The 22,646-nt window shown below is 31.8% G+C and overlaps 4 protein-coding genes across 9 annotated transcripts in view; 1 reads left to right on the top strand and 3 right to left on the bottom strand.

The window, feature by feature from the left end:
- The window catches only part of LOC127243915 (ethylene-responsive transcription factor RAP2-7-like), a 99,056-nt gene that overhangs the window by 43,004 nt on the left and 33,406 nt on the right, over window positions 1–22,646 (top strand). Inside the window, exon 9 of one of the 3 annotated variants that reach the window (XM_051264154.1) lies at window positions 18,075–18,617. The exons of 1 other annotated variant lie outside the window; for it this stretch is intronic. The gene's annotated coding sequence lies outside the window, so the exon portion shown is untranslated. Of the gene's footprint in view, window positions 1–1,696; window positions 2,240–18,074; window positions 18,618–22,646 lie in introns of those variants that run through there. One more of the 3 variants, XM_051264153.1, reaches the window with a different exon arrangement.
- Window positions 1–22,646, bottom strand: part of LOC127243923 (uncharacterized) — a 40,152-nt gene that overhangs the window by 1,524 nt on the left and 15,982 nt on the right. Inside the window, exons 3-7 of one of the 4 annotated variants that reach the window (XR_007837062.1) lie at window positions 17,172–17,222; window positions 16,114–16,343; window positions 15,883–16,005; window positions 15,724–15,786; window positions 15,537–15,644 (exon numbers count right to left, since the gene is read on the bottom strand). Coding sequence is in view for 1 of the 4 variants with exons in the window: in XM_051264164.1 (XP_051120121.1) it covers window positions 17,172–17,222 (51 nt within the window). In the remaining 3 variants the exon portion in view is untranslated. The other 3 variants (XR_007837061.1, XM_051264164.1, XR_007837058.1) reach the window with 3 other exon arrangements.
- LOC127243918 (rust resistance kinase Lr10-like) lies at window positions 792–21,531 on the bottom strand. The gene is made up of 4 exons (XM_051264158.1): window positions 21,486–21,531; window positions 19,686–20,829; window positions 1,108–1,317; window positions 792–844 (listed from the first exon to the last, which is right to left on the bottom strand). The coding sequence occupies exons 1-2, from the start codon at window positions 21,508–21,510 to the stop codon at window positions 19,694–19,696; spliced, it is 1,161 nt and encodes a 386-aa protein (XP_051120115.1). The 5' UTR covers window positions 21,511–21,531; the 3' UTR covers window positions 792–844; window positions 1,108–1,317; window positions 19,686–19,693.
- On the bottom strand, window positions 10,253–12,850 carry LOC127243916 (rust resistance kinase Lr10-like). Its single transcript, XM_051264156.1, has 3 exons — window positions 12,670–12,850; window positions 12,183–12,212; window positions 10,253–11,549 (listed from the first exon to the last, which is right to left on the bottom strand). The coding sequence occupies exons 1-3, from the start codon at window positions 12,713–12,715 to the stop codon at window positions 10,414–10,416; spliced, it is 1,212 nt and encodes a 403-aa protein (XP_051120113.1). The 5' UTR covers window positions 12,716–12,850; the 3' UTR covers window positions 10,253–10,413.

The following is a 22,646-nucleotide window of genomic DNA, read 5'->3' as shown; positions in this document are numbered from 1 at the left end:
TTTAGAACTGTGAAAAACATTTGCATCACAAAATATGAGGCAATAGTTATACCATGCACCAATAGAGTGTTTCAAGGAAATAAAATTAAGAAATAGAACTTTGCAAAATCCATATATTATGTATCAGCTTATCCTCAAAATCGCTCTCTTGTTAGTTTTCAGATGTTCTATTAAATCCTAAAACCATTCCCGCACTAATCTTCTACATTCATGGAAATAAAAATGAAAGATGTTTCCCCTGATAATTGAGTGTCCACATTTGAATCGACTCGCAATTTAAACAAACTTTTGCAGTGTCGAGTACATTTAATATGAATTAATATGTATACATCTTCTGCAGCAAGTGATGGGAAAAGCACGTCTAAATTACAGTTAAGGTAGTAGTAGGTAGTCCAGCCTTACATATGTCAAGCTGATGAGTAACCAATGGCATGAATAAAAGACAAATTCCTAGTCACTATCGATGCCAAACAAAATGATAACAATGTATTATATGTTAAATCAACAAAGAAACCATGTTGCAAACGATATCATTAGGAGAAGGATGAATTCATTTACAATATCAATATTCATGTCAAAGAGAATGGTACTGCAGCATTACTTATCAAGAAGATCACTGAAGAACGCATTCCTTCTAGTGAAAGTTCAAATATTTATACATACTGTAAGGAGAACTATAGAAACTATACATTATTTGGTCCAATCAGAATTACATCAAAAATTAAAAAATGGAATTTGTTATGAACTTTCCCAAAAGCTGTAACAGAAACAAGAAGATGAGAACTGATTTAACCTGATGAATCAAGATTGACTTCATTTGCTGAACTATCCTCGCTCTCGTAACCTGAAGAAGCGAATACAAATAAAATAACCTTGGCAAAAACATAGGTTACATTATTAACAGTCTAGTTATCACAATCTAAGCTTTTAGAATATACCAAGAAAAATCAAAGAAAACAATCTAATCAAATAATATACCTACATCAAGTAACGTCCATGGAATTACTGGTGAAAGTGTTTTTCAACCAGAAGAATTGACAAATAAATAGATATATGATCACAATGATCAAGTATGCATAGCACAGATCATAAGAATGCTTCACAAACCAGAAGAAGAAGTTTCTCCCTTTCGCCTTACAACAGCATTTTCATTCTCCTCATCTCCCTCCTCCTCCTCCTCCTCTTCTTCTTCATATTCTGTTTCATCAGTGGCCTCTACCTCCACTTCAGAGTCAGATGAAGAAGATTCAGAGGGAGCATCATAATCACCATGTTCATACCTGTAGAACCTCCTCTTTATCACCTCTTTATTCTCAACTGAAAAGTATAAAAATGGAGTAAAATCAGCACTAAAGACTTGCTCAAAGTAATGTGAGTCAGGATGGAAAGGAATGTATATATAAATAGGGAAGGGTTACCGTGCTGGATTTGGAAAATCAACACTGTGCAGCACATGTAAAATATAGAAATGACACATGCTTTTATTACATATAACAAATGTTGTTCGTAATAAAGACATGTGTTGTTTGTTCATAACTACAACGTGTGTTGTATGAGAGTATGTTATGTGCTAAAATCAATAATTTGTATGTGCTCTGTGAGAACATATTATGTTATGTTAGTTCATGTGCTATATTTGTATTATATTAATGTATGTTGTGTGTTGTATGTGGTTATACTATGTGCGGTCCGTTAGCACACGGTTACATTTCAGCATTGTAGCCGCGGCCATATAAATAATATAAAATATTAGAGTACCGGCCGAGCTCACATTAAAACGTGATTACCATGGACCATTTAAGACCTTGAGACACCTCAGTCCCTTTCGCCGGTGCTCGAGGAGAAAGAAAAGTCGTTCAAAATTTTGAGTTCCTGTTGGGAAAAGAAGATCGGAGAATTGAGAAGGTCAACGTTGTTCGGAGCCGGCACTATTAGGGACCGCATCGAGCTGCCCGGAGAAGCAGTCTGATGAGCCGCCGCCTCAGGAACGGTTGCCGCTGTTCTTGTCGAACAAAGTGATTATTATTTGATAAAGTAAATATAATAAAATCGTAGGTGAATGAAGGTGTTAATGAGCCGAACTGAGTTGAGGTTTGATGTATGTTTGAGCTTGGCCATTAGGGACTCGAGGTTGTTTCGTATTCATTAGTTGAAAGTTACGAGCTGAATTTTTATTTTTATTTATTTATTTATTTATGTTTTAACCTTTGACTAGTTAAACAATTAATTTGTTTGTGTTTGGCTCAGCTTGTTAATTTTTTTTATTTTATTTAATGTTAAATTCAATTAATAATAATAATAATAATTTATTAATATATTTATAAACAAATTAGAATTATATATAATATTAAAGATATATTTATTAAATATTGTATTGAATATTGTCCCACGTTGCTAAATGTATGGAACTCCCTAATATATAAGGGTGAAGGACCACTCTACAATTGGTGATCGGTTGGATGCCTGGATTTCTTCTTAACATATAGAATATTAATTTAATTTTAGCACGAATAAGTTCGAGTTCATTCATTAACATAACGAGTTGAACCGAGGGTGAATAAAGTTGTTTAGTATAAATAGATTATGCATAAGTTTAACAGACAAAAATAAATAAATAAATAAATAAATAAACTAACATAATTATTTGGGATGAAATGAGTAATATTTTTCTTCACAAAAAATGAAGCAAGCAAGAAAGAAGGTCATAGCAATGTTATATGCAGAATGTAATAATTCCAAACATTATCTAAATATTACAATCTCAAATATGAATAATTGCAAACTTAGACTAAATAACGACAAAGGCAACATAACATCTTCTTGAATGGTTACTGCCAGAAAAAATGTTGATAATTGCATAAATTTATCGCAGATTTTGTCGATAATTAAAAATCATAGAGAGTAATTTCGTGATAAATTTATGTCACAACTTTTTATTTTGACTGTTTCGTGGGTAATATTTGCAGAAAAAGTTACAAATAAATTCTTGTGAGTATTTAAAGTAAGGACTTATGTAACGAAAATGTCAAAAATATTTTTATTCCGTGTCTTTTGACAATTTCGTCACAAAAATTGTCACAATTTTTTTTCGTGACTATTTTAAGTTGAAAAAAAAACCAAAATACTTGCAACATTTTAAATTAATACAGATATTGTCATGATATAATTTTCGTGACTTTTTAAAGTTAAAAAGTCACAACATAAGTAACGAAAACAACCATAACAACCATTCATAACATACAAGCAAAAAGTCGATTAACACGCATTCAAATCAGATTGATAGAGAGAGAGAACACATACCACAATGCTCAACTTTGAACTAAATCTAAGTTGATGCAATCTACAAGATAAGTTTGAGTTCCATGATCATCTGTTTCGGCTTCTATCTCACGCGGCGCTGCAAATGGTCTTGAAGGCATCCGTGGTTCGGACTCACTTTCAAGCATTTCTATTACTTTGTTGATAGGAAGTCGATCGGATGGTCTCATTTGTATGCACCACATTGCGACTATCATAATCTTTTTCACCATTCTTTTTTCCTCTTCGCTTGCATCTTTCATCTCGATGTCCTTTCCTGCACATAGCTGGTCATATATCCACATCGGGAAGTAAATTCGATTCATTTCTTCAACCAAGTCATTCATGATTTTCTTTTTTCCCGCCATTTCCATCAACATCATTCCAAAGCTATATATATCGGCCTTGTAAGATATGCCGCCCATGTTTCTATAGAAAATCTCGGGTGCCATGTATCCCATCGTTCCTCTTGCACCCGTTAAATTTATGAAGCTCTCATTGGTGGGGTGCAATCTTGCAAGCCCGAAATCAGATATCTTTGGATTGAAATTCTCGTCGAGTAGTATGTTGTGAGGTTTGATGTCAAAGTGTAGGATTTGCATATCACAACCATGATGCAAATATCCAATTCCACGCGCCACTCCAAGTGCAATTTCAAACATTTTGTCGAGCGTCAAGGCGAGCACTCCCAAACTTTGTTCGTTGAAGATATATCTATCAAGGGAACCATTAGGAAGAAACTCATATACCAAAGCATACTTTGAGCGTTCGATACAAAACCCAACGAGATGCACTACATTGACATGGTGGATTCGCCCGATTGTGCCAACTTCATTGATGAATTCTTCGACCCCGGCTATGGTTTGGTCTAACATCTTTACCGCCACATAAAGACCACTTCGAAGCTTTCCTTTATAGACAGTTCCATAGCCTCCTTCACCCAATTTTTCGTTAAAATTGCTCGTCATTTTCTTGACATCCGAGTAACTGTATTTTATGGGTGCAAAATCATGTTGATCTTGTAAAAACTTTTCAACATTTGTATCCATGCATAAATGGCGTCTTCTCCATTTATGGACCACCAACCACAATAGAAGAGGAAATCCAACCACAAACCCAATTGCAAGTCTTATAGATAAGATCTCACCTACATTATTTCGTGAAAATATATATATATATATGTATATCAAATAGGAAGAATTGTTTGCAATCTCATGGTTAATTTGTTTAGAAAAAAAAAATGACATGTCTGTCAACTTTTCAATATGATTTTTCATTGCACAATTTACAATTAAATATATTTTTCCGTTTAAACTCATTCTATTCCCATCAATTGAGTGTATACATTTATTTAACATATAACATCAAAAATTATTTTATATAAAACAAAATTATAAAAGCCAAAGCAACTTGAAAATTCATTTAAATGCATAGATAATAACTTAAAACATGGGAAAATTGCAAAAATATCATACACGTATACCTCATTATCACTTTTGTCTTGTATTTATCTTGCTGACAAAATATATCTCACATGTTTACAAAAGTCGTTATTTCTATCATTTGGCCGCGTGTGGCCGCACGTGATTGTGCGTAAGGGCGCGTGGTGTGAATGTGACACGCGGGCAAAGGACATAAATAGCGATTTTTATAAACATGTGAGATATATTTTGGCAGAGAGATAGATACAGGACAAAAGTGATAATATGGTATAAGTGTAGAATATATTTTGCAATTTTATCCTTAAAACATCGTTTAAACATTAGTTATAAAATGATTTTTTAAAAAAAATCCAATCTTACCAATTGTCCAAAGAACCGAAATCATTATCCCTGTAAACAAAAATATATAAAATTAAAGTATAAAAATATATAAAAATTCTAGGAGAAAAGCTCACAAGATTCCAAAGTAGATTGGATCTGAGAAAAGTACATTGAAGTGTATTAAGATATCTACCTGCAAAATTTCAAATTAGTATATAATGAGCATATACAATTTGAAAAGAAAACTATAATTATGATAAAGTATAACTGCTACTTATTTCTAAATTATTGACCATAAGTGATAAAAAGTATCGTCTATAATAAGTTATAATCATGAATTAAAGTGTAAAATCAAATAAATTTTAGGTATAGAATGGAATTAAACAATATGGTTTGACAATTTATAATTCTTTTAAATGAGATAATTTGATAATTAAGTGATACAATAAGAGAGAAAATTGTATATTTTATTTGAGACGGACAGAGTAGTAAAATATGAAGTAGACATCAATTAAGTGACACTTACAAGGAAAAGATGAGTAACGATATGAACAACATCTTTCCGGCACAATGTGATTGGGAGCTAAGGTGAAATAGGGAACCTCCAGCCTACAACCTTCAGAATAGACTCTCCACCATGAAAGCTCAAACCCATAAGCCAAGGCTTCGTAAATATCGATGAACGATGACTTATTGGTAATAGACGAGCGCGCGGACACCAAAAGCACCTTATCCACCGTGCAAGACTCTTCTAAATCCGACAAAGATAATTGATAAGGATCTCCAAGCACGACATAACTATAGAATCGGGAAGAATTTCCAAAATGGATGGTTTTTGTTGTGTTGCCAAAGAAAGGGGCTCTAACATAATTATTATTATTATCGTTCGCAATAGCGGACGACAAACAATGAATGAATGCTGCTTCTTTGTTTAAGGGGGTAGTTATTATATTGTTGTAGACGTCGTAGGAAACACCAAAATAGTATGATTGGCTACTACAGGAGGAGAGGTCTCCCGGCGTATTGGTATTGATATTGATGCAAGCAGGGTCGAATAGTCTTATCCGCTCTTGTTCATAATTGATACTTAGCACCAAAAGCGTCGTTGATGTGTATTGCCTCGTTGCAAAATCTTGTCTTTGGAAATTGAGAAGTGTCTGGTTATTATGGCAATCGAGCTGGAAATTGATGTGGTTGAATCCGCAATGGGAAGGATCAGTGCTGAGTCGAAAAGGGTAGCTTATGCGCGTGATGTTGCCGCAGGAAGAAGGAGGGCATTGGTGGAATTGGGATCGGGATGGAGTGACGTAAGTGACGAAAATTAGTTGCAAGACAACGAGGAAGAAGACATGAATTAGGAGGACAGACATTATGGTCTTATTAAGGTTTAGGGTTTATAAAGCTAGACTTCATACAATTAATCGAATCGTTGGATCAATATATAAGATTATTGAGTATGATCGAATCTACTTTGGGCATTGGTCACTTTTTATTATCACATATATGCATCTCAACACCTTAAAGTTGAGTTCTTTTCGTGGGTTTTCAACATATATTTTTATTATTCATATATTTTTTTTTTAAAAAAATATCAAATCAAACTATTATATTTTTTATACATATATATTATACTATAAATCTATTTCATATTTAAAATATCACGTCAAACGGCTATTTATATCACATTAAAAAATTATTTAAATTCAATTTGTTACTGCTAAAAATATTTTCAAACTCATGAAGTACACACACAAACAAATACACCCTAGTGGCCATGGAAAAACAGAAGCCACTTGCCAATCCATCATGATTGGACCAAGTCTTACTACGTGATAAAAAAGTATAAGAAATTGATTTTACAATATAAAATATATTATTTTTAATTAAATTTTTAATTTTTAATTTTTTAATAAATATTTAAAAAAAATAATTTATTTTTTATATGTTACAGCAAATTGTATAAAAAATATAAAATATATTTTTTAAAACATGATTCCAAAAAATTATTGCCAGCAACAAACCCTATATGTATATATATTATCATTATGAGCTCTTTAATTAATTATATATATATATATGTTAATTAAATTTGATTGTTTTATGTACTATAAATAAATAGTATATGTAATACTTTGAATAAACACTATATAATAAAAAATATAAAGATGTTTTTAATGTTATTTTTAGAAGCAGACTAATAGAGTATAATTTTCTTTTAAAAAGAATGATAAAAAAAGAAGAATTAAATATAATGCTTTTAGTAATTAAGAGAAAAATTATAAATAATGTGATCAATATTTCAAAATAAAATAAGCAAGTTATGAAAAATATTTTGATCTTTAGAAATTGTACTAGTCTATAGAATGATAAATAGTTATGAGAATTATTTTAAATATTCTGTATAAGTTATTATTAAATGTATTCACTACAAAAAAAAAATAGTATATTTGTAACGGAATTTTGTTACTAAAGTTCACGTAGCTAACGATAATTTCATTCCTAATTCCGTCTCTAATATCATTAGTAACGAAAAAAGTGGATTTAAAAACGAAAAAAATGTTGTTACAAAACTTATATATATATATATTTTTTTTTGTAGTGATTATGCAATATTAAGAGTTTATTTTTCAAATCAAAATTAATAGACATAAAAATTATTTATTCTTATAAATATCAAATTAAATTATATTTAAATAATAATTTAAATTCAAATCAAAAGTAAACAGATATTAAAGGTCATGTACCTCGTTATTTATTTATTTGAGAAAATAAAATTATTTCAAAATCACATTATATACTTTCGAGAATAGTTTAGATAATACGTTCTTACACTATATATCACACATACCCTGGCGCGCCCAGGTCCATTATAAATTTATGTTATATATATATATATATAATTTAATATATAAATAATTTATTTGATATATATAAATAAATAATTATTCTAGTTTGGTGGTATAGAGATTAGTTTTTAATATTGGGGCCTAAGTTTAAATCCTATCTGTCTAAAACATTAAAAAATGTTTTTTTATAACTATTTTTCATCTAAAAATCTTAGAAAATTATTTTATTTAATTATTTATATTTTATAATAAATAAGAATATATTCTTTATATATATTTTGGGACCCATATTTTTTTTTGGTCCAAACCTTTCGAAAGTCAAGACGGGTCCTGCACACATAAACTATTAATATCTCTTAATCTAAATATTTTTAGGTAAATTGATTTTTCTATGTATGGTATAGAAAATTGTGTCAAAATATAGGGAATAGTTACGGTGCTAATTTTTCAGCACTTATAATGTACAGAAACAGCACATGTTATTATTACACACAACACATGTGATGTTTATTCAGAATTATATGGGTGTTGTATAAAAGTATATTATGTACTAAAATCAAATGTCGTCTATTTTATGTGATTATAGTATGTGTTGTTAACTCATGTGTTGTATTTGTATTATATTAATATAAAAAATGTGCTGACAAAAATAATACGGTGCGTTGTTTGTCATTTTGACTTTGTAACTTTTTGCAATGAGTATTTGAACATTTTACTTTTTTTTACTTTTTACTTTTATAAGAGGTATTTTGTATTATTTGTAGTATTATTTTTTGGAATCATAATGAAAAAATAGTGTTACGCGAACAAAGTTATTGTGTTATAGATGATTATATTATTAAGGTAAAAAAAAATACCTATATTGAAGGAGTATTTATTAAGATATGGTTTATAAAATACTTCAATCAATATTTTCAAATTATATTTTCAATCAAATATATATATATATATATATTGCATTTAATTGTAATTCATTCGTAAACTAAATTAAGTCATTCCAATTAACCGAACTAAATTTCCAACCATAAACCAAATTGAAAATTAAAATATGTCAATGCTATGATTTTTCCTATATAATTCTTTATAGAAGTAATTAATATTACTAAAGCGCACTCGAAGGATTTTTATTGATCTATTAGTTTCTCTCCGTTCTAAACAAGGTTCAATATTTACTTTTGACACCGGTTTTTAGTAAGTAGTATTAAGTAGAATAATTCAAAAATTAGGTGATATGATGAGAGAGAAATATATATTTTATTTTTTTATTTGGATGATGTGACTGGATAAAATGTTGGGTAGAGATTAAATATAATTAATTATTTCCTATTTTGTAAATGTTGCAAGGTGTTTGTGACTGAGGGAATACAATTTTGACTTGCTGGCCTGAATGTCACGTCAATATAATAATAAAATGTGGGACAAATATTTATAATTCCTAATCAATTATTTTTCACTTCTTGACTTGATCCATGACTCTTGTAAGTCCACTCTAATTTATATTTATTAATTTACACAATTACTATTGTCCTATATTTCCTTTCCTAGACTTTGTAGTCAATTGAATAATATAAAAATATTAATAATAATAATAATAATAATACAATTTGAGAACTCTTTCTTCGATCTTAGATGTAAGTTTAACGTTATGATTTAGAATTTAATACGATGTTTTGAATAAAAATTTCGTTTGTGTTGATATACTTTTGATTTTTTTGGTATTATTAACTTTTTAAAAAATATCATATTAAATATACAATCTTTTACTATTTTCAAAAAATTTTAAAACTCAAAAACTTTCAAAATTTTTATCTGAAAGGACCCAGAATTTTTTGTGGAATATATTAGATAAATATATATATATATATATATTGTTAGTTTTTACAATAGCTAATAGTATATTGCAGCTATGTAGGCCTTAAGGGTTGAGTGTTTTTAATCATTTATATTTTGGGTTTTGATATGTTTTGAAGTGTAATAATTATTGGATATTGTTTTATAGATATATATATAATTGTATACGTATTATATTTTAAAAATTAAATAATTATTTTGTTAATAAAGCAGTCTGAGTCATGTTCGCAAACGTTTAATTAGAAGATTAAAATATAAGATTATTAATTAAAAAATAAATAAAATACTATATATATTATAAAATAAAAGAAAATATCATATCTATCAAATCAAAGCTCAAACGAACTTATTCGACCTGAACACAAACTTGAACAATAAAATTTCTTAACGAACCAAATTTAAACAATACAAATAAACTCGAATACTTAAGAAACGAGCACGAACCTTTGGTTACAAACATAACGAGCAAAAATATTTAAAATTATATTCGGCTCCTCTTGTTAAAAAACTCTAAATCTCATGCACAATTATATGAACTCACTTTTACATAATAACAACCTGCATGCTCTTACTATACTAATAGAACTCATAGCAATCACTGATTAACTCTAATGAGCACTTCAATCATTCTTAAAGCTGTAAACAAGCCGAAATGTTCAACTTTGAAGTAAATCTAAGTTGATGCAATCTACAAGATAAGTTTGAGTTCCATGATCATCCGTTTCGGCTTCTATCTCACGCGGCGCTGCAAATGGTCTTGAAGGCATCCGTGGTTCGGACTCACTTTCAAGCATTTCTATTACTTTGTTGATAGGAAGTCGATCGGATGGTCTCATTTGTATGCACCACATTGCGACTATCATAATCTTTTTCACCATTCTTTTTTCCTCTTCGCTTGCATCTTTCATCTCGATGTCCTTTCCTGCACATAGTTGGTCATATATCCACATCGGGAAGTAGATTTGAGTTGTTTCTTCAACCAAATGATTCGTGATTTTCCTTTTCCCTGCCATTTCCATCAACATCATTCCAAAGCTATATATATCGGCCTTGTAAGATATGCCGCCCATGTTTTTGTAGAACATCTCGGGTGCCATGTATCCCATTGTTCCTCTTGCGCCCGTTAAATTTATGAAGCTCTCGTTGGTGGGGTGCAATCTTGCAAGCCCGAAATCAGATATCTTTGGATTGAAATTCTCGTCGAGCAGTATGTTGTGAGGTTTGATGTCAAAGTGTAGGATTTGCATATCACAACCATGATGCAAATATCCAATTCCACGCGCCACTCCAAGTGCAATTTCAAACATTTTGTCGAGCGTCAAGGCGAGCACTCCTAAACTTTGTTCGTTGAAGATATATCTATCGAGGGAACCATTAGGAAGAAACTCATATACCAAAGCATACTTTGAGCGTTCGATACAAAACCCAACGAGATGCACTACATTGACATGGTGGATTCGCCCGATTGTGCCAACTTCATTGATGAATTCTTCGACCCCGGCTATGGTTTGGTCTAACATCTTTACCGCCACATAAAGACCACTTCGAAGCTTTCCTTTATAGACAGTTCCATAGCCTCCTTCACCCAATTTTTCGTTAAAATTGCTCGTCATTTTCTTGACATCCGAGTAACTGTATTTTATGGGTGCAAAATCATGTTGATCTTGTAAAAACTTTTCAATATTTGTATCATTGCATAAATGGCGTCTTCTCCATTTATGGATCACCAACCACAATAGAAGAGGAAATCCAACCATAAATCCAATTGCCAATCTTATAGACAAGATCCCACCTACATTATTTCGTGAAAATATATATATATATATGTATATCAAATAGGAAGAATTGTTTGCAATCTCATGGTTAATTTGTTTAGAAAAAAATGACAATCTTTCAACTTTTCAATATGTTTTTGCATTGCACAATTTACATTTAAATATATTTTTCCGTTTAAACTCATTCTATTCCCATCAATTGAGTGTATACATTTATTTAACATATAACATCAAAAATTATTTTATATAAAACAAAATTATAAAAGCCAAAGCAACTTGAAAATTCATTCAAATGCATAGATAATAACTTAAAACAAGGAAAAATTGCAAAAAATATCCTACACGTATACCTAATTATCACTTTTGTCTTGTATTTATCTCACATGTTTACAAAAGTCGTTATTTCTATCATTTGGCCGCTATGGCCGCACATGATTGTGCGTAAGGGCGCGTGGTGTGAATGTGACGCGCGGGCAAAGGACATAAATAGCGATTTTTATAAACATGTGGGATATATTTTGGCAGAGAGATAAATACATGACAAAAGTGATAATATGGTATAAGTGTAGGATATTTTTTGTAATTTTATCCTTAAAACATCGTTTAAACATTAGTTATAAAATGATTTTTTTTAAAAAATCCAATCTTACCAATTGTCCAAAGAACCGCAACCATTGTCCCTGTAAACAAAAATATATAAAATTAAAGTATAAAAATATATAAAAATTTTAGAAGAAAAGCTCACAAGATTCCAAAGTAGATTGGATCTGAGAAAAGTACATTCAAGTCTATGAACATAACTACCTGCAAAATTTCAAATTAGTATATAATGAGTATATACAATTTGAAAAGAAAACTACAATTATGATAAAGTATAACTGCTACTTATTTCTAAATTATTGACCATAAGTGATAAAAAGTATCGTCTATAATAAGTTATAATCATGAATTAAAGTGTAAAATCAAATAAATTTGAGGTATAGAATGGAATTAAATAATATGGTTTGACAATTTATAATTCTTTTAAATGAGATAATTTGATAATTAAGTGATACGATGAGAGAGAAAATTATATATTTTATTTGAGACGGACAGAGTAGTAACATATGCAGCAGACATCAATTAAGTGACACTTACAACGAGAAGTTGAGTAACCATATGAAAACCATCTTTCCATCACCATGTGATTGGGCACTAAGGTGAAATAGGGAACCACCAGCCAACAACCTTCATAATCGACTCTCGACCATGAAAGCTCAAACCCATAAGCCAAGGCCTTGTAAATATCGATGAACGATGATTTATTGGTAATAGATGAGCGCACGGACACCGAAAGCACCTTATCCACCGTGCAAGACTCTTCTAAATCCGACAAAGATAGATAAGGATCTCCAAGCACGACATAACTATAGAATCGGGAAGAATTTCCAAAATGGATGGTTTTTGTTGTGTTGCCAAAGAAAGGGGCTCTAACATAATTATTATTATTATTATTATCGTTCGCAATAGGGGACGACAAACAATGAATGAATGCTGCTTCTTTGTTTAACGGGACCGTATGTGTTCCATCGCTGTAGAAGCTGTAGGAATAACTAAAATAGTATGCTTGGATATTACAGGAGGAGAGGTCTCCGGGCGTATTGATATTGATATTATTATTGATGCAAGCGGGGTCGACTAGTCTTATCCGCTCTTGTTCATAATTGATACTTAGCACCAAAAGCGTCGTTGCAAAATCTTCTCCTTGGAAATTGAGAAGTGTCTGGTTATTATGGCAATCGAGCTGGAAATTGATGTGGTTGAATCCGCAATGGGAAGGATCAGTGCTGAGTCGAAAAGGGTAGCTTATGCGCGTGATGTTGCCGCAGGAAGAAGGAGGGCATTGGTGGAATTGGGATCGGGATGGAGTGACATAAGTGACGAAAATTAGTTGCAAGACAACAAGGAAGAAGACATGAATTAGGAGGACAGACATTATGGTCTACTTAAGGTTTAGGGTTTAGTTAGACTTCATATAAATAATCGAATATCGATCATTTTAATTATTACATGTATGTATATGTGTGTGTATATATATATATATATATCTATATTCAATGCAACCGAGGTCGCCATGGAAAAACAAGGACAGGACAGGACAGCAAACCAATCCTGATGAACTGGCCAAGTCATATATATTATCATTATCAGCTCTTTAATTAAATTTTTGATTGTTTTATGGAATAGATTATATGTGTGCTGAATTTTATTTCAAAATTATAATGTTGAATTACGTAAAAATAAATTAATATATGTGGTGTGAATCACTTGAGAAATGGACAATATCTACAAATGAGTTGAATTGTAAAGACTTGGTTAAAACATTTTCAAAACTATAGATGCATATATATATATATATTTTATGATATTTGTGTTAATATGTTTACTTGGGACAAGACCGGGAGGGATCTGAATTTAAATCTATAACATTACAGTCACAAGTTCATCCTTACATCACTATCCATTTCTTACTGGCTTTATTATTATTGTTAAATGAAATAATTGTCGGACATGATATTACATATGAAAATAGGTATAAAATTTGATTTATTTTTCATTTAAAATTTTGTAATTCGTTTTATTTATTTATTGTTGTTGTTGTTTTGTTTTATTGCAAGACCGAGTAAGTATCAATTTTGGAAGTCAATAAAATAAAAACAAATACATACGTGACATGACTCGACCTCAGCCTAATGTGTAATTTAGACTTGTCTATACATATTTTAGCGGAATGGTTACGGTGAAGAAAAACATGGCAGTTAGTAGCACGCTATGGCTTACCAGCATTCATTTGTTAAATATCCATCAATTATTAGTTTCATAATTAAGAACATTTTATGGTTCACTATTTCAATTTCTCAATTTTCATAATTTAGAGATTTTTAAAATTTTCTAATTTCTTTTTTTTTTTTCTTTTTTAAGTTTAATAACGGGAAAATACAATATAACATTGAATTTAATTGATTTTCCATTATGATAAATGTGTTTATTTCCTATAAATATTGTCTGCTGTTCCTATGCAGTATTGGAGCAGGAGGAAAAACCTCTTTGGCGCTGCCCCAAGAATATTTATTGATTTCTTTGAAGGGATGGTCACCGTTTGATTATTTGTAAATATCCAATTATTTAATATTCGAATCAAATCGAACAAATACTCGAAATTGTGATTCTCGTCAAACCAAAAGTTTTGATTAACCAATTTTTTGTTTAATCAAACATATTTGCAGTATCTACAAAAAATTTGAACCAAATCGAATCTAAAAACAGATACATGAAAAAATAATTTACAAAATTTACTAGTTACCTTAGGTGTCCACAAAAAGCTGAAATATTAATGCAAAGATAATTATATTAAAATTACAACAATACTTTTCAATCAAACAAAAAGAACCATTTAATTCAAATAATTCCAAACCTGCTGTCACTTTGATTGATGATAGAACACTGCGCTCTAGTAGTGGATGATGAAGCTTAAGGTGGAGCGGAACCTACAATGAACATATTAAGAATTAATATCAATATGAATTACTAAATTACATTTGAAACTTACTAGAAGTTTCTGCATCTATGGGAATTGAATTATGTACTCGTGATGGTGTGCCTACAATATATCACACACATTTATAAGTTTCAGGAAAAAAAAAAGTGGCGGAGCCTACAATATAACAAAAACACTTAAGACCTTAATGAAGTAAATAATAATGTTCATATTTAAACTTCTTCCTAAATACCTGAATCATCATTTAGATCTAGATGAGCGGGTGCATCATCACGATGGTCACCCTGACCCCCTCTAGCCCTAACAAGTCGGAAGGCCTCCTTAATCTAAGAACATGCTATGATTTCAAATTTTGTGTATCATAAGGCTTAACTCATTTAGGATTCGGGCAAAATTGAAAACATAATCAGAGAAAAGCAAAGATTGTCTGATTGTATTTTAGTTTTTTGTCTTGCACAAAATTTACCTAAACAAAAATCGGAAGGCAGAATAGCCGTCGTCGTCATCACCATCATTCCTTCTTCTGCCTCTTCCCTCGTTTCTCTGATTGCCTCGCTTTACCCGACCTTGTATCCTGTACGTTATTTATGAAACTGTGTTATGCATTGTTGGCCTTCGGGGTTACATCTCGACAATAGTATGGTGCTTAATACCTATTTTGATCTCTTCCTCTGTTTCCATTGCCCTTTGCCCTTTTTCTTCGATTTAGTTGGACTCTGTTAAGGTTATTGTGTTCGAAAGTAGTGAATAACAGAACAAAGGAGTTGGGAGTAAACCTATCTGCTCAATCGTAATATAATCTATATATATACCTTCATAGAAACTGTATTTGTATCATCATTATCATGATGAATCTCAACCTCGATCCGTCCCTCACTGTTGAGCATAACCTTAAGCCTCCCTTCTTTATACAATTTCTCAGACTGGGCATGTCGCTAGAAAGGGGACAAAAAACTAATGTCATCGACTACCTCAAGAGTGCATTAAGTTCAACCCCACAATAGCCACAATGAGCGTGATTATAAAAGATATTATATACTTGCCTTGGAGCTTAGATGAGCCTTTAGTGTCTCCTCGGACAAGCAGACAATCCTAGGGCAGAGCCTGCACTTGAAAACTGATTTGCATTTTACGACACAATCTTTCACATCGAAGGGGCTCTCATCTTTTTCGGGACCATGTGGTGCTTTGCCAAACACATTGTCGACTTCATCAGTAGCAAAAGCTCCAGCACCATTTTGAGCTCCAACATCATCATCACTTGAGGCCATACCTGCCAAATTATGCTATTTTTCGGATCAGGAAGATTTTAGAACTGTGAAAAACATTTGCATCACAAAATATGAGGCAATAGTTATACCATGCACCAATAGAGTGTTTCAAGGAAATAAAATTAAGAAATAGAACTTTGCAAAATCCATATATTATGTATCAGCTTATCCTCAAAATCGCTCTCTTGTTAGTTTTCAGATGTTCTATTAAATCCTAAAACCATTCCCGCACTAATCTTCTACATTCATGGAAATAAAAATGAAAGATGTTTCCCCTGATAATTGAGTGTCCACATTTGAATCGACTCGCAATTTAAACAAACTTTTGCAGTGTCGAGTACATTTAATATGAATTAATATGTATACATCTTCTGCAGCAAGTGATGGGAAAAGCACGTCTAAATTACAGTTAAGGTAGTAGTAGGTAGTCCAGCCTTACATATGTCAAGCTGATGAGTAACCAATGGCATGAATAAAAGACAAATTCCTAGTCACTATCGATGCCAAACAAAATGATAACAATGTATTATATGTTAAATCAACAAAGAAACCATGTTGCAAACGATATCATTAGGAGAAGGATGAATTCATTTACAATATCAATATTCATGTCAAAGAGAATGGTACTGCAGCATTACTTATCAAGAAGATCACTGAAGAACGCATTCCTTCTAGTGAAAGTTCAAATATTTATACATACTGTAAGGAGAACTATAGAAACTATACATTATTTGGTCCAATCAGAATTACATCAAAAATTAAAAAATGGAATTTGTTATGAACTTTCCCAAAAGCTGTAACAGAAACAAGAAGATGAGAACTGATTTAACCTGATGAATCAAGATTGACTTCATTTGCTGAACTATCCTCGCTCTCGTAACCTGAAGAAGCGAATACAAATAAAATAACCTTGGCAAAAACATAGGTTACATTATTAACAGTCTAGTTATCACAATCTAAGCTTTTAGAATATACCAAGAAAAATCAAAGAAAACAATCTAATCAAATAATATACCTACATCAAGTAACGTCCATGGAATTACTGGTGAAAGTGTTTTTCAACCAGAAGAATTGACAAATAAATAGATATATGATCACAATGATCAAGTATGCATAGCACAGATCATAAGAATGCTTCACAAACCAGAAGAAGAAGTTTCTCCCTTTCGCCTTACAACAGCATTTTCATTCTCCTCATCTCCCTCCTCCTCCTCCTCCTCTTCTTCTTCATATTCTGTTTCATCAGTGGCCTCTACCTCCACTTCAGAGTCAGATGAAGAAGATTCAGAGGGAGCATCATAATCACCATGTTCATACCTGTAGAACCTCCTCTTTATCACCTCTTTATTCTCAACTGAAAAGTATAAAAATGGAGTAAAATCAGCACTAAAGACTTGCTCAAAGTAATGTGAGTCAGGATGGAAAGGAATGTATATATAAATAGGGAAGGGTTACCGTGCTGGATTTGGAAAATCAACACTGTGCAGCACATGTAAAATATAGAAATGACACATGCTTTTATTACATATAACAAATGTTGTTCGTAATAAAGACATGTGTTGTTTGTTCATAACTACAACGTGTGTTGTATGAGAGTATGTTATGTGCTAAAATCAATAATTTGTATGTGCTCTGTGAGAACATATTATGTTATGTTAGTTCATGTGCTATATTTGTATTATATTAATGTATGTTGTGTGTTGTATGTGGTTATACTATGTGCGGTCCGTTAGCACACGGTTACATTTCAGCATTGTAGCCGCGGCCATATAAATAATATAAAATATTAGAGTACCGGCCGAGCTCACATTAAAACGTGATTACCATGGACCATTTAAGACCTTGAGACACCTCAGTCCCTTTCGCCGGTGCTCGAGGAGAAAGAAAAGTCGTTCAAAATTTTGAGTTCCTGTTGGGAAAAGAAGATCGGAGAATTGAGAAGGTCAACGTTGTTCGGAGCCGGCACTATTAGGGACCGCATCGAGCTGCCCGGAGAAGCAGTCTGATGAGCCGCCGCCTCAGGAACGGTTGCCGCTGTTCTTGTCGAACAAAGTGATTATTATTTGATAAAGTAAATATAATAAAATCGTAGGTGAATGAAGGTGTTAATGAGCCGAACTGAGTTGAGGTTTGATGTATGTTTGAGCTTGGCCATTAGGGACTCGAGGTTGTTTCGTATTCATTAGTTGAAAGTTACGAGCTGAATTTTTATTTTTATTTATTTATTTATTTATGTTTTAACCTTTGACTAGTTAAACAATTAATTTGTTTGTGTTTGGCTCAGCTTGTTAATTTTTTTTATTTTATTTAATGTTAAATTCAATTAATAATAATAATAATAATTTATTAATATATTTATAAACAAATTAGAATTATATATAATATTAAAGATATATTTATTAAATATTGTATTGAATATTGTCCCACGTTGCTAAATGTATGGAACTCCCTAATATATAAGGGTGAAGGACCACTCTACAATTGGTGATCGGTTGGATGCCTGGATTTCTTCTTAACATATAGAATATTAATTTAATTTTAGCACGAATAAGTTCGAGTTCATTCATTAACATAACGAGTTGAACCGAGGGTGAATAAAGTTGTTTAGTATAAATAGATTATGCATAAGTTTAACAGACAAAAATAAATAAATAAATAAATAAATAAACTAACATAATTATTTGGGATGAAATGAGTAATATTTTTCTTCACAAAAAATGAAGCAAGCAAGAAAGAAGGTCATAGCAATGTTATATGCAGAATGTAATAATTCCAAACATTATCTAAATATTACAATCTCAAATATGAATAATTGCAAACTTAGACTAAATAACGACAAAGGCAACATAACATCTTCTTGAATGGTTACTGCCAGAAAAAATGTTGATAATTGCATAAATTTATCGCAGATTTTGTCGATAATTAAAAATCATAGAGAGTAATTTCGTGATAAATTTATGTCACAACTTTTTATTTTGACTGTTTCGTGGGTAATATTTGCAGAAAAAGTTACAAATAAATTCTTGTGAGTATTTAAAGTAAGGACTTATGTAACGAAAATGTCAAAAATATTTTTATTCCGTGTCTTTTGACAATTTCGTCACAAAAATTGTCACAATTTTTTTTCGTGACTATTTTAAGTTGAAAAAAAAACCAAAATACTTGCAACATTTTAAATTAATACAGATATTGTCATGATATAATTTTCGTGACTTTTTAAAGTTAAAAAGTCACAACATAAGTAACGAAAACAACCATAACAACCATTCATAACATACAAGCAACAAGCAAAAAGTCGATTAACACGCATTCAAATCAGATTGATAGAGAGAGAGAACACATACCACAATGCTCAACTTTGAAGTAAATCTAAGTTGATGCAATCTACAAGATAAGTTTGAGTTCCATGATCATCCGTTTCGGCTTCTATCTCACGCGGCGCTGCAAATGGTCTTGAAGGCATCCGTGGTTCGGACTCACTTTCAAGCATTTCTATTACTTTGTTGATAGGAAGTTGATCGGATGGTCTCATTTGTATGCACCACATTGCGACTATCATAATCTTTTTCACCATTCTTTTTTCCTCTTCGCTTGCATCTTTCATCTCGATGTCCTTTCCTGCACATAGTTGGTCATATATCCACATCGGGAAGTAGATTCGATTCCTTTCTTCAACCAAGTCATTCATGATTTTCTTTTTTCCCGCCATTTCCATCAACATCATTCCAAAGCTATATATATCGGCCTTGTAAGATATGCCGCCCATGTTTTTGTAGAACATCTCGGGTGCCATGTATCCCATCGTTCCTCTTGCGCCCGTTAAATTTATGAAGCTCTCGTTGGTGGGGTGCAATCTTGCAAGCCCGAAATCAGATATCTTTGGATTGAAATTCTCGTCGAGCAGTATGTTGTGAGGTTTGATGTCAAAGTGTAGGATTTGCATATCACAACCATGATGCAAATATCCAATTCCACGCGCCACTCCAAGTGCAATTTCAAACATTTTGTCGAGCGTCAAGGCGAGCACTCCTAAACTTTGTTCGTTGAAGATATATCTATCGAGGGAACCATTAGGAAGAAACTCATATACCAAAGCATACTTTGAGCGTTCGATACAAAACCCAACGAGATGCACTACATTGACATGGTGGATTCGCCCGATTGTGCCAACTTCATTGATGAATTCTTCGACCCCGGCTATGGTTTGGTCTAACATCTTTACCGCCACATAAAGACCACTTCGAAGCTTTCCTTTATAGACAGTTCCATAGCCTCCTTCACCCAATTTTTCGTTAAAATTGCTCGTCATTTTCTTGACATCCGAGTAACTGTATTTTATGGGTGCAAAATCATGTTGATCTTGTAAAAACTTTTCAACATTTGTATCCATGCATAAATGGCGTCTTCTCCATTTATGGACCACCAACCACAATAGAAGAGGAAATCCAACCACAAACCCAATTGCAAGTCTTATAGATAAGATCTCACCTACATTATTTCGTGAAAATATATATATATATATATATATCAAATAGGAAGAATCGTTTGCAATCTCATGGTTAATTTGTTTAGAAAAAAAAAATGACATGTCTTTCAACTTTTCAATATGATTTTGCATTGCACAATTTACAATTAAATATATTTTTGCATTTAAACTCATTCTATTCCTACCAATTGAGTGTATACATTTATTTAACACATAACATCAAAAATTATTTTATATAAAACAAACTTATAAAAGCCAAAGCACCTTGAAAATTCATTCAAATGCATAGATAATAACTTAAAACATGGGAAAATTGCAAAAAATATCCTACACGTATACCTCATTATCACTTTTGTCTTGTATTTATCTTGCTGACAAAATATATCTCACATGTTTACAAAGGTCGTTGTACCTATCATTTGGCCGCGTGTGGCCGCACGTCATTGTGCGTAAGGGCGCGTGGTGTGAATGTGACGCGCGGGCAAAGGACATAAATAGCGATTTTTATAAACATGTGAGATATATTTTGGCAGAGAGATAAATACAGGACAAAAGTGATAATATGGTATAAATGTAGAATATATTTTGCAATTTTATCCTTAAAACATCGTTTAAACATTAGTTATAAAATGATTTTTTTAAAAAAATCCAATCTTACCAATTGTCCAAAGAACCGTAACCATTGTCCCTGTAAACAAAAATATATAAAATTAAAGTATAAATATATAAAAATTTTAGAAGAAAAGCTCACAAGATTCCAAAGTAGATTGGATCTAGAAAAGTACATTGAAGTCTATGAACATATCTACCTGCAAAATTTCAAATTAGTATATAATGAGTATATACAATTTGAAAAGAAAACTACAATTATGATAAAGTATAACTGCTACTTATTTCTAAATTATTGACCATAAATGATAAAAAGTATCGTCTATAATAAGTTATAATCATGAATTAAAGTGTAAAATCAAATAAATTTGAGGTATAGAATGGAATTAAACAATATGTTTGACAATTTATAATTCTTTTAAATGAGATAATTTGATAATTAAGTGATACAATAAGAGAGAAAATTGTATATTTTATTTGAGACGGACAGAGTATTAAAATATGAAGTAGACATCAATTAAGTGACACTTACAACGAAAAGATGAGTGATCATATGAACAACATCTTTCCGTCACAATGTGAAGAGCTAAGGTGAAATAGGGACCCTCCAGCCAACAACCTTCAGAATAGACTCTCCACCATGAAAGCTCAAACCCATAAGCCAAGGCCTCGTAAATATCGATGAACGATGACTTATTGGTAATAGACGAGCGCGCGGACACCAAAAGCACCTTATCCACCGCGCAAGACTCTTCTAAATCCGACAAAGATAATCGATAAGGATCTCCAAGCACGACATAACTATAGAATCGGGAAGAATTTCCAAAATGGATGGTTTTTGTTGTGTTGCCAAAGAAAGGGGCTCTAACATAATTATTATTATTATCGTTCGCAATAGGGGACGACAAACAATGAATGAATGCTGCTGCTTTGTTTAACGGGAACGTACTTATTCCATCGCTGTAGAAGCGGTAGGAATCACCAAAATAGTATGCTTGGCTATTACAGGAGGAGAGGTCTCCGGGCATATTGATATTGATATTATTATTGAAGCAAGCGGGGTCGACTACCCTTATCCGCTCTTGTTCATAATTGATACTTAGCACCAAAAGCGTTGCAAAATCTTGTCCTTGGAAACTGAGAAGTGTCTGGTTATTACGGCAATCGAGCTGGAAATTGATGTCGTCCAATCCGCAATGGGAAGGATCAG

Source organism: Andrographis paniculata, unplaced genomic scaffold (assembly GCF_009805555.1).
Source record: "Andrographis paniculata isolate CXL003 unplaced genomic scaffold, ASM980555v1 Contig98END, whole genome shotgun sequence".
NCBI classification, from domain to species: Eukaryota; Viridiplantae; Streptophyta; class Magnoliopsida; order Lamiales; family Acanthaceae; genus Andrographis; species Andrographis paniculata.
The sequence above is the reverse complement of the archived record's forward strand: the minus strand, read 5'-3'. Positions and strand labels throughout refer to the sequence as shown.

Coding starts and splice junctions, on each gene's coding strand:
- LOC127243916 (XM_051264156.1), bottom strand. CDS start 12,715: ATGGTGATGGAAAGATGGTTTTCATATGGTTACTCAACTTCTCGTT. Junction 12,213..12,669: donor TGGTTACTCAACTTCTCGTT/GTAAGTGTCACT, acceptor TTTTGTTTACAG/GGACAATGGTTGCGGTTCTT. Junction 11,550..12,182: donor TGCGGTTCTTTGGACAATTG/GTAAGATTGGAT, acceptor GAAATAATGTAG/GTGGGATCTTGTCTATAAGA.
- LOC127243918 (XM_051264158.1), bottom strand. CDS start 21,510: ATGGTTACGGTTCTTTGGACAATTG. Junction 20,830..21,485: donor TACGGTTCTTTGGACAATTG/GTAAGATTGGAT, acceptor GAAATAATGTAG/GTGAGATCTTATCTATAAGA.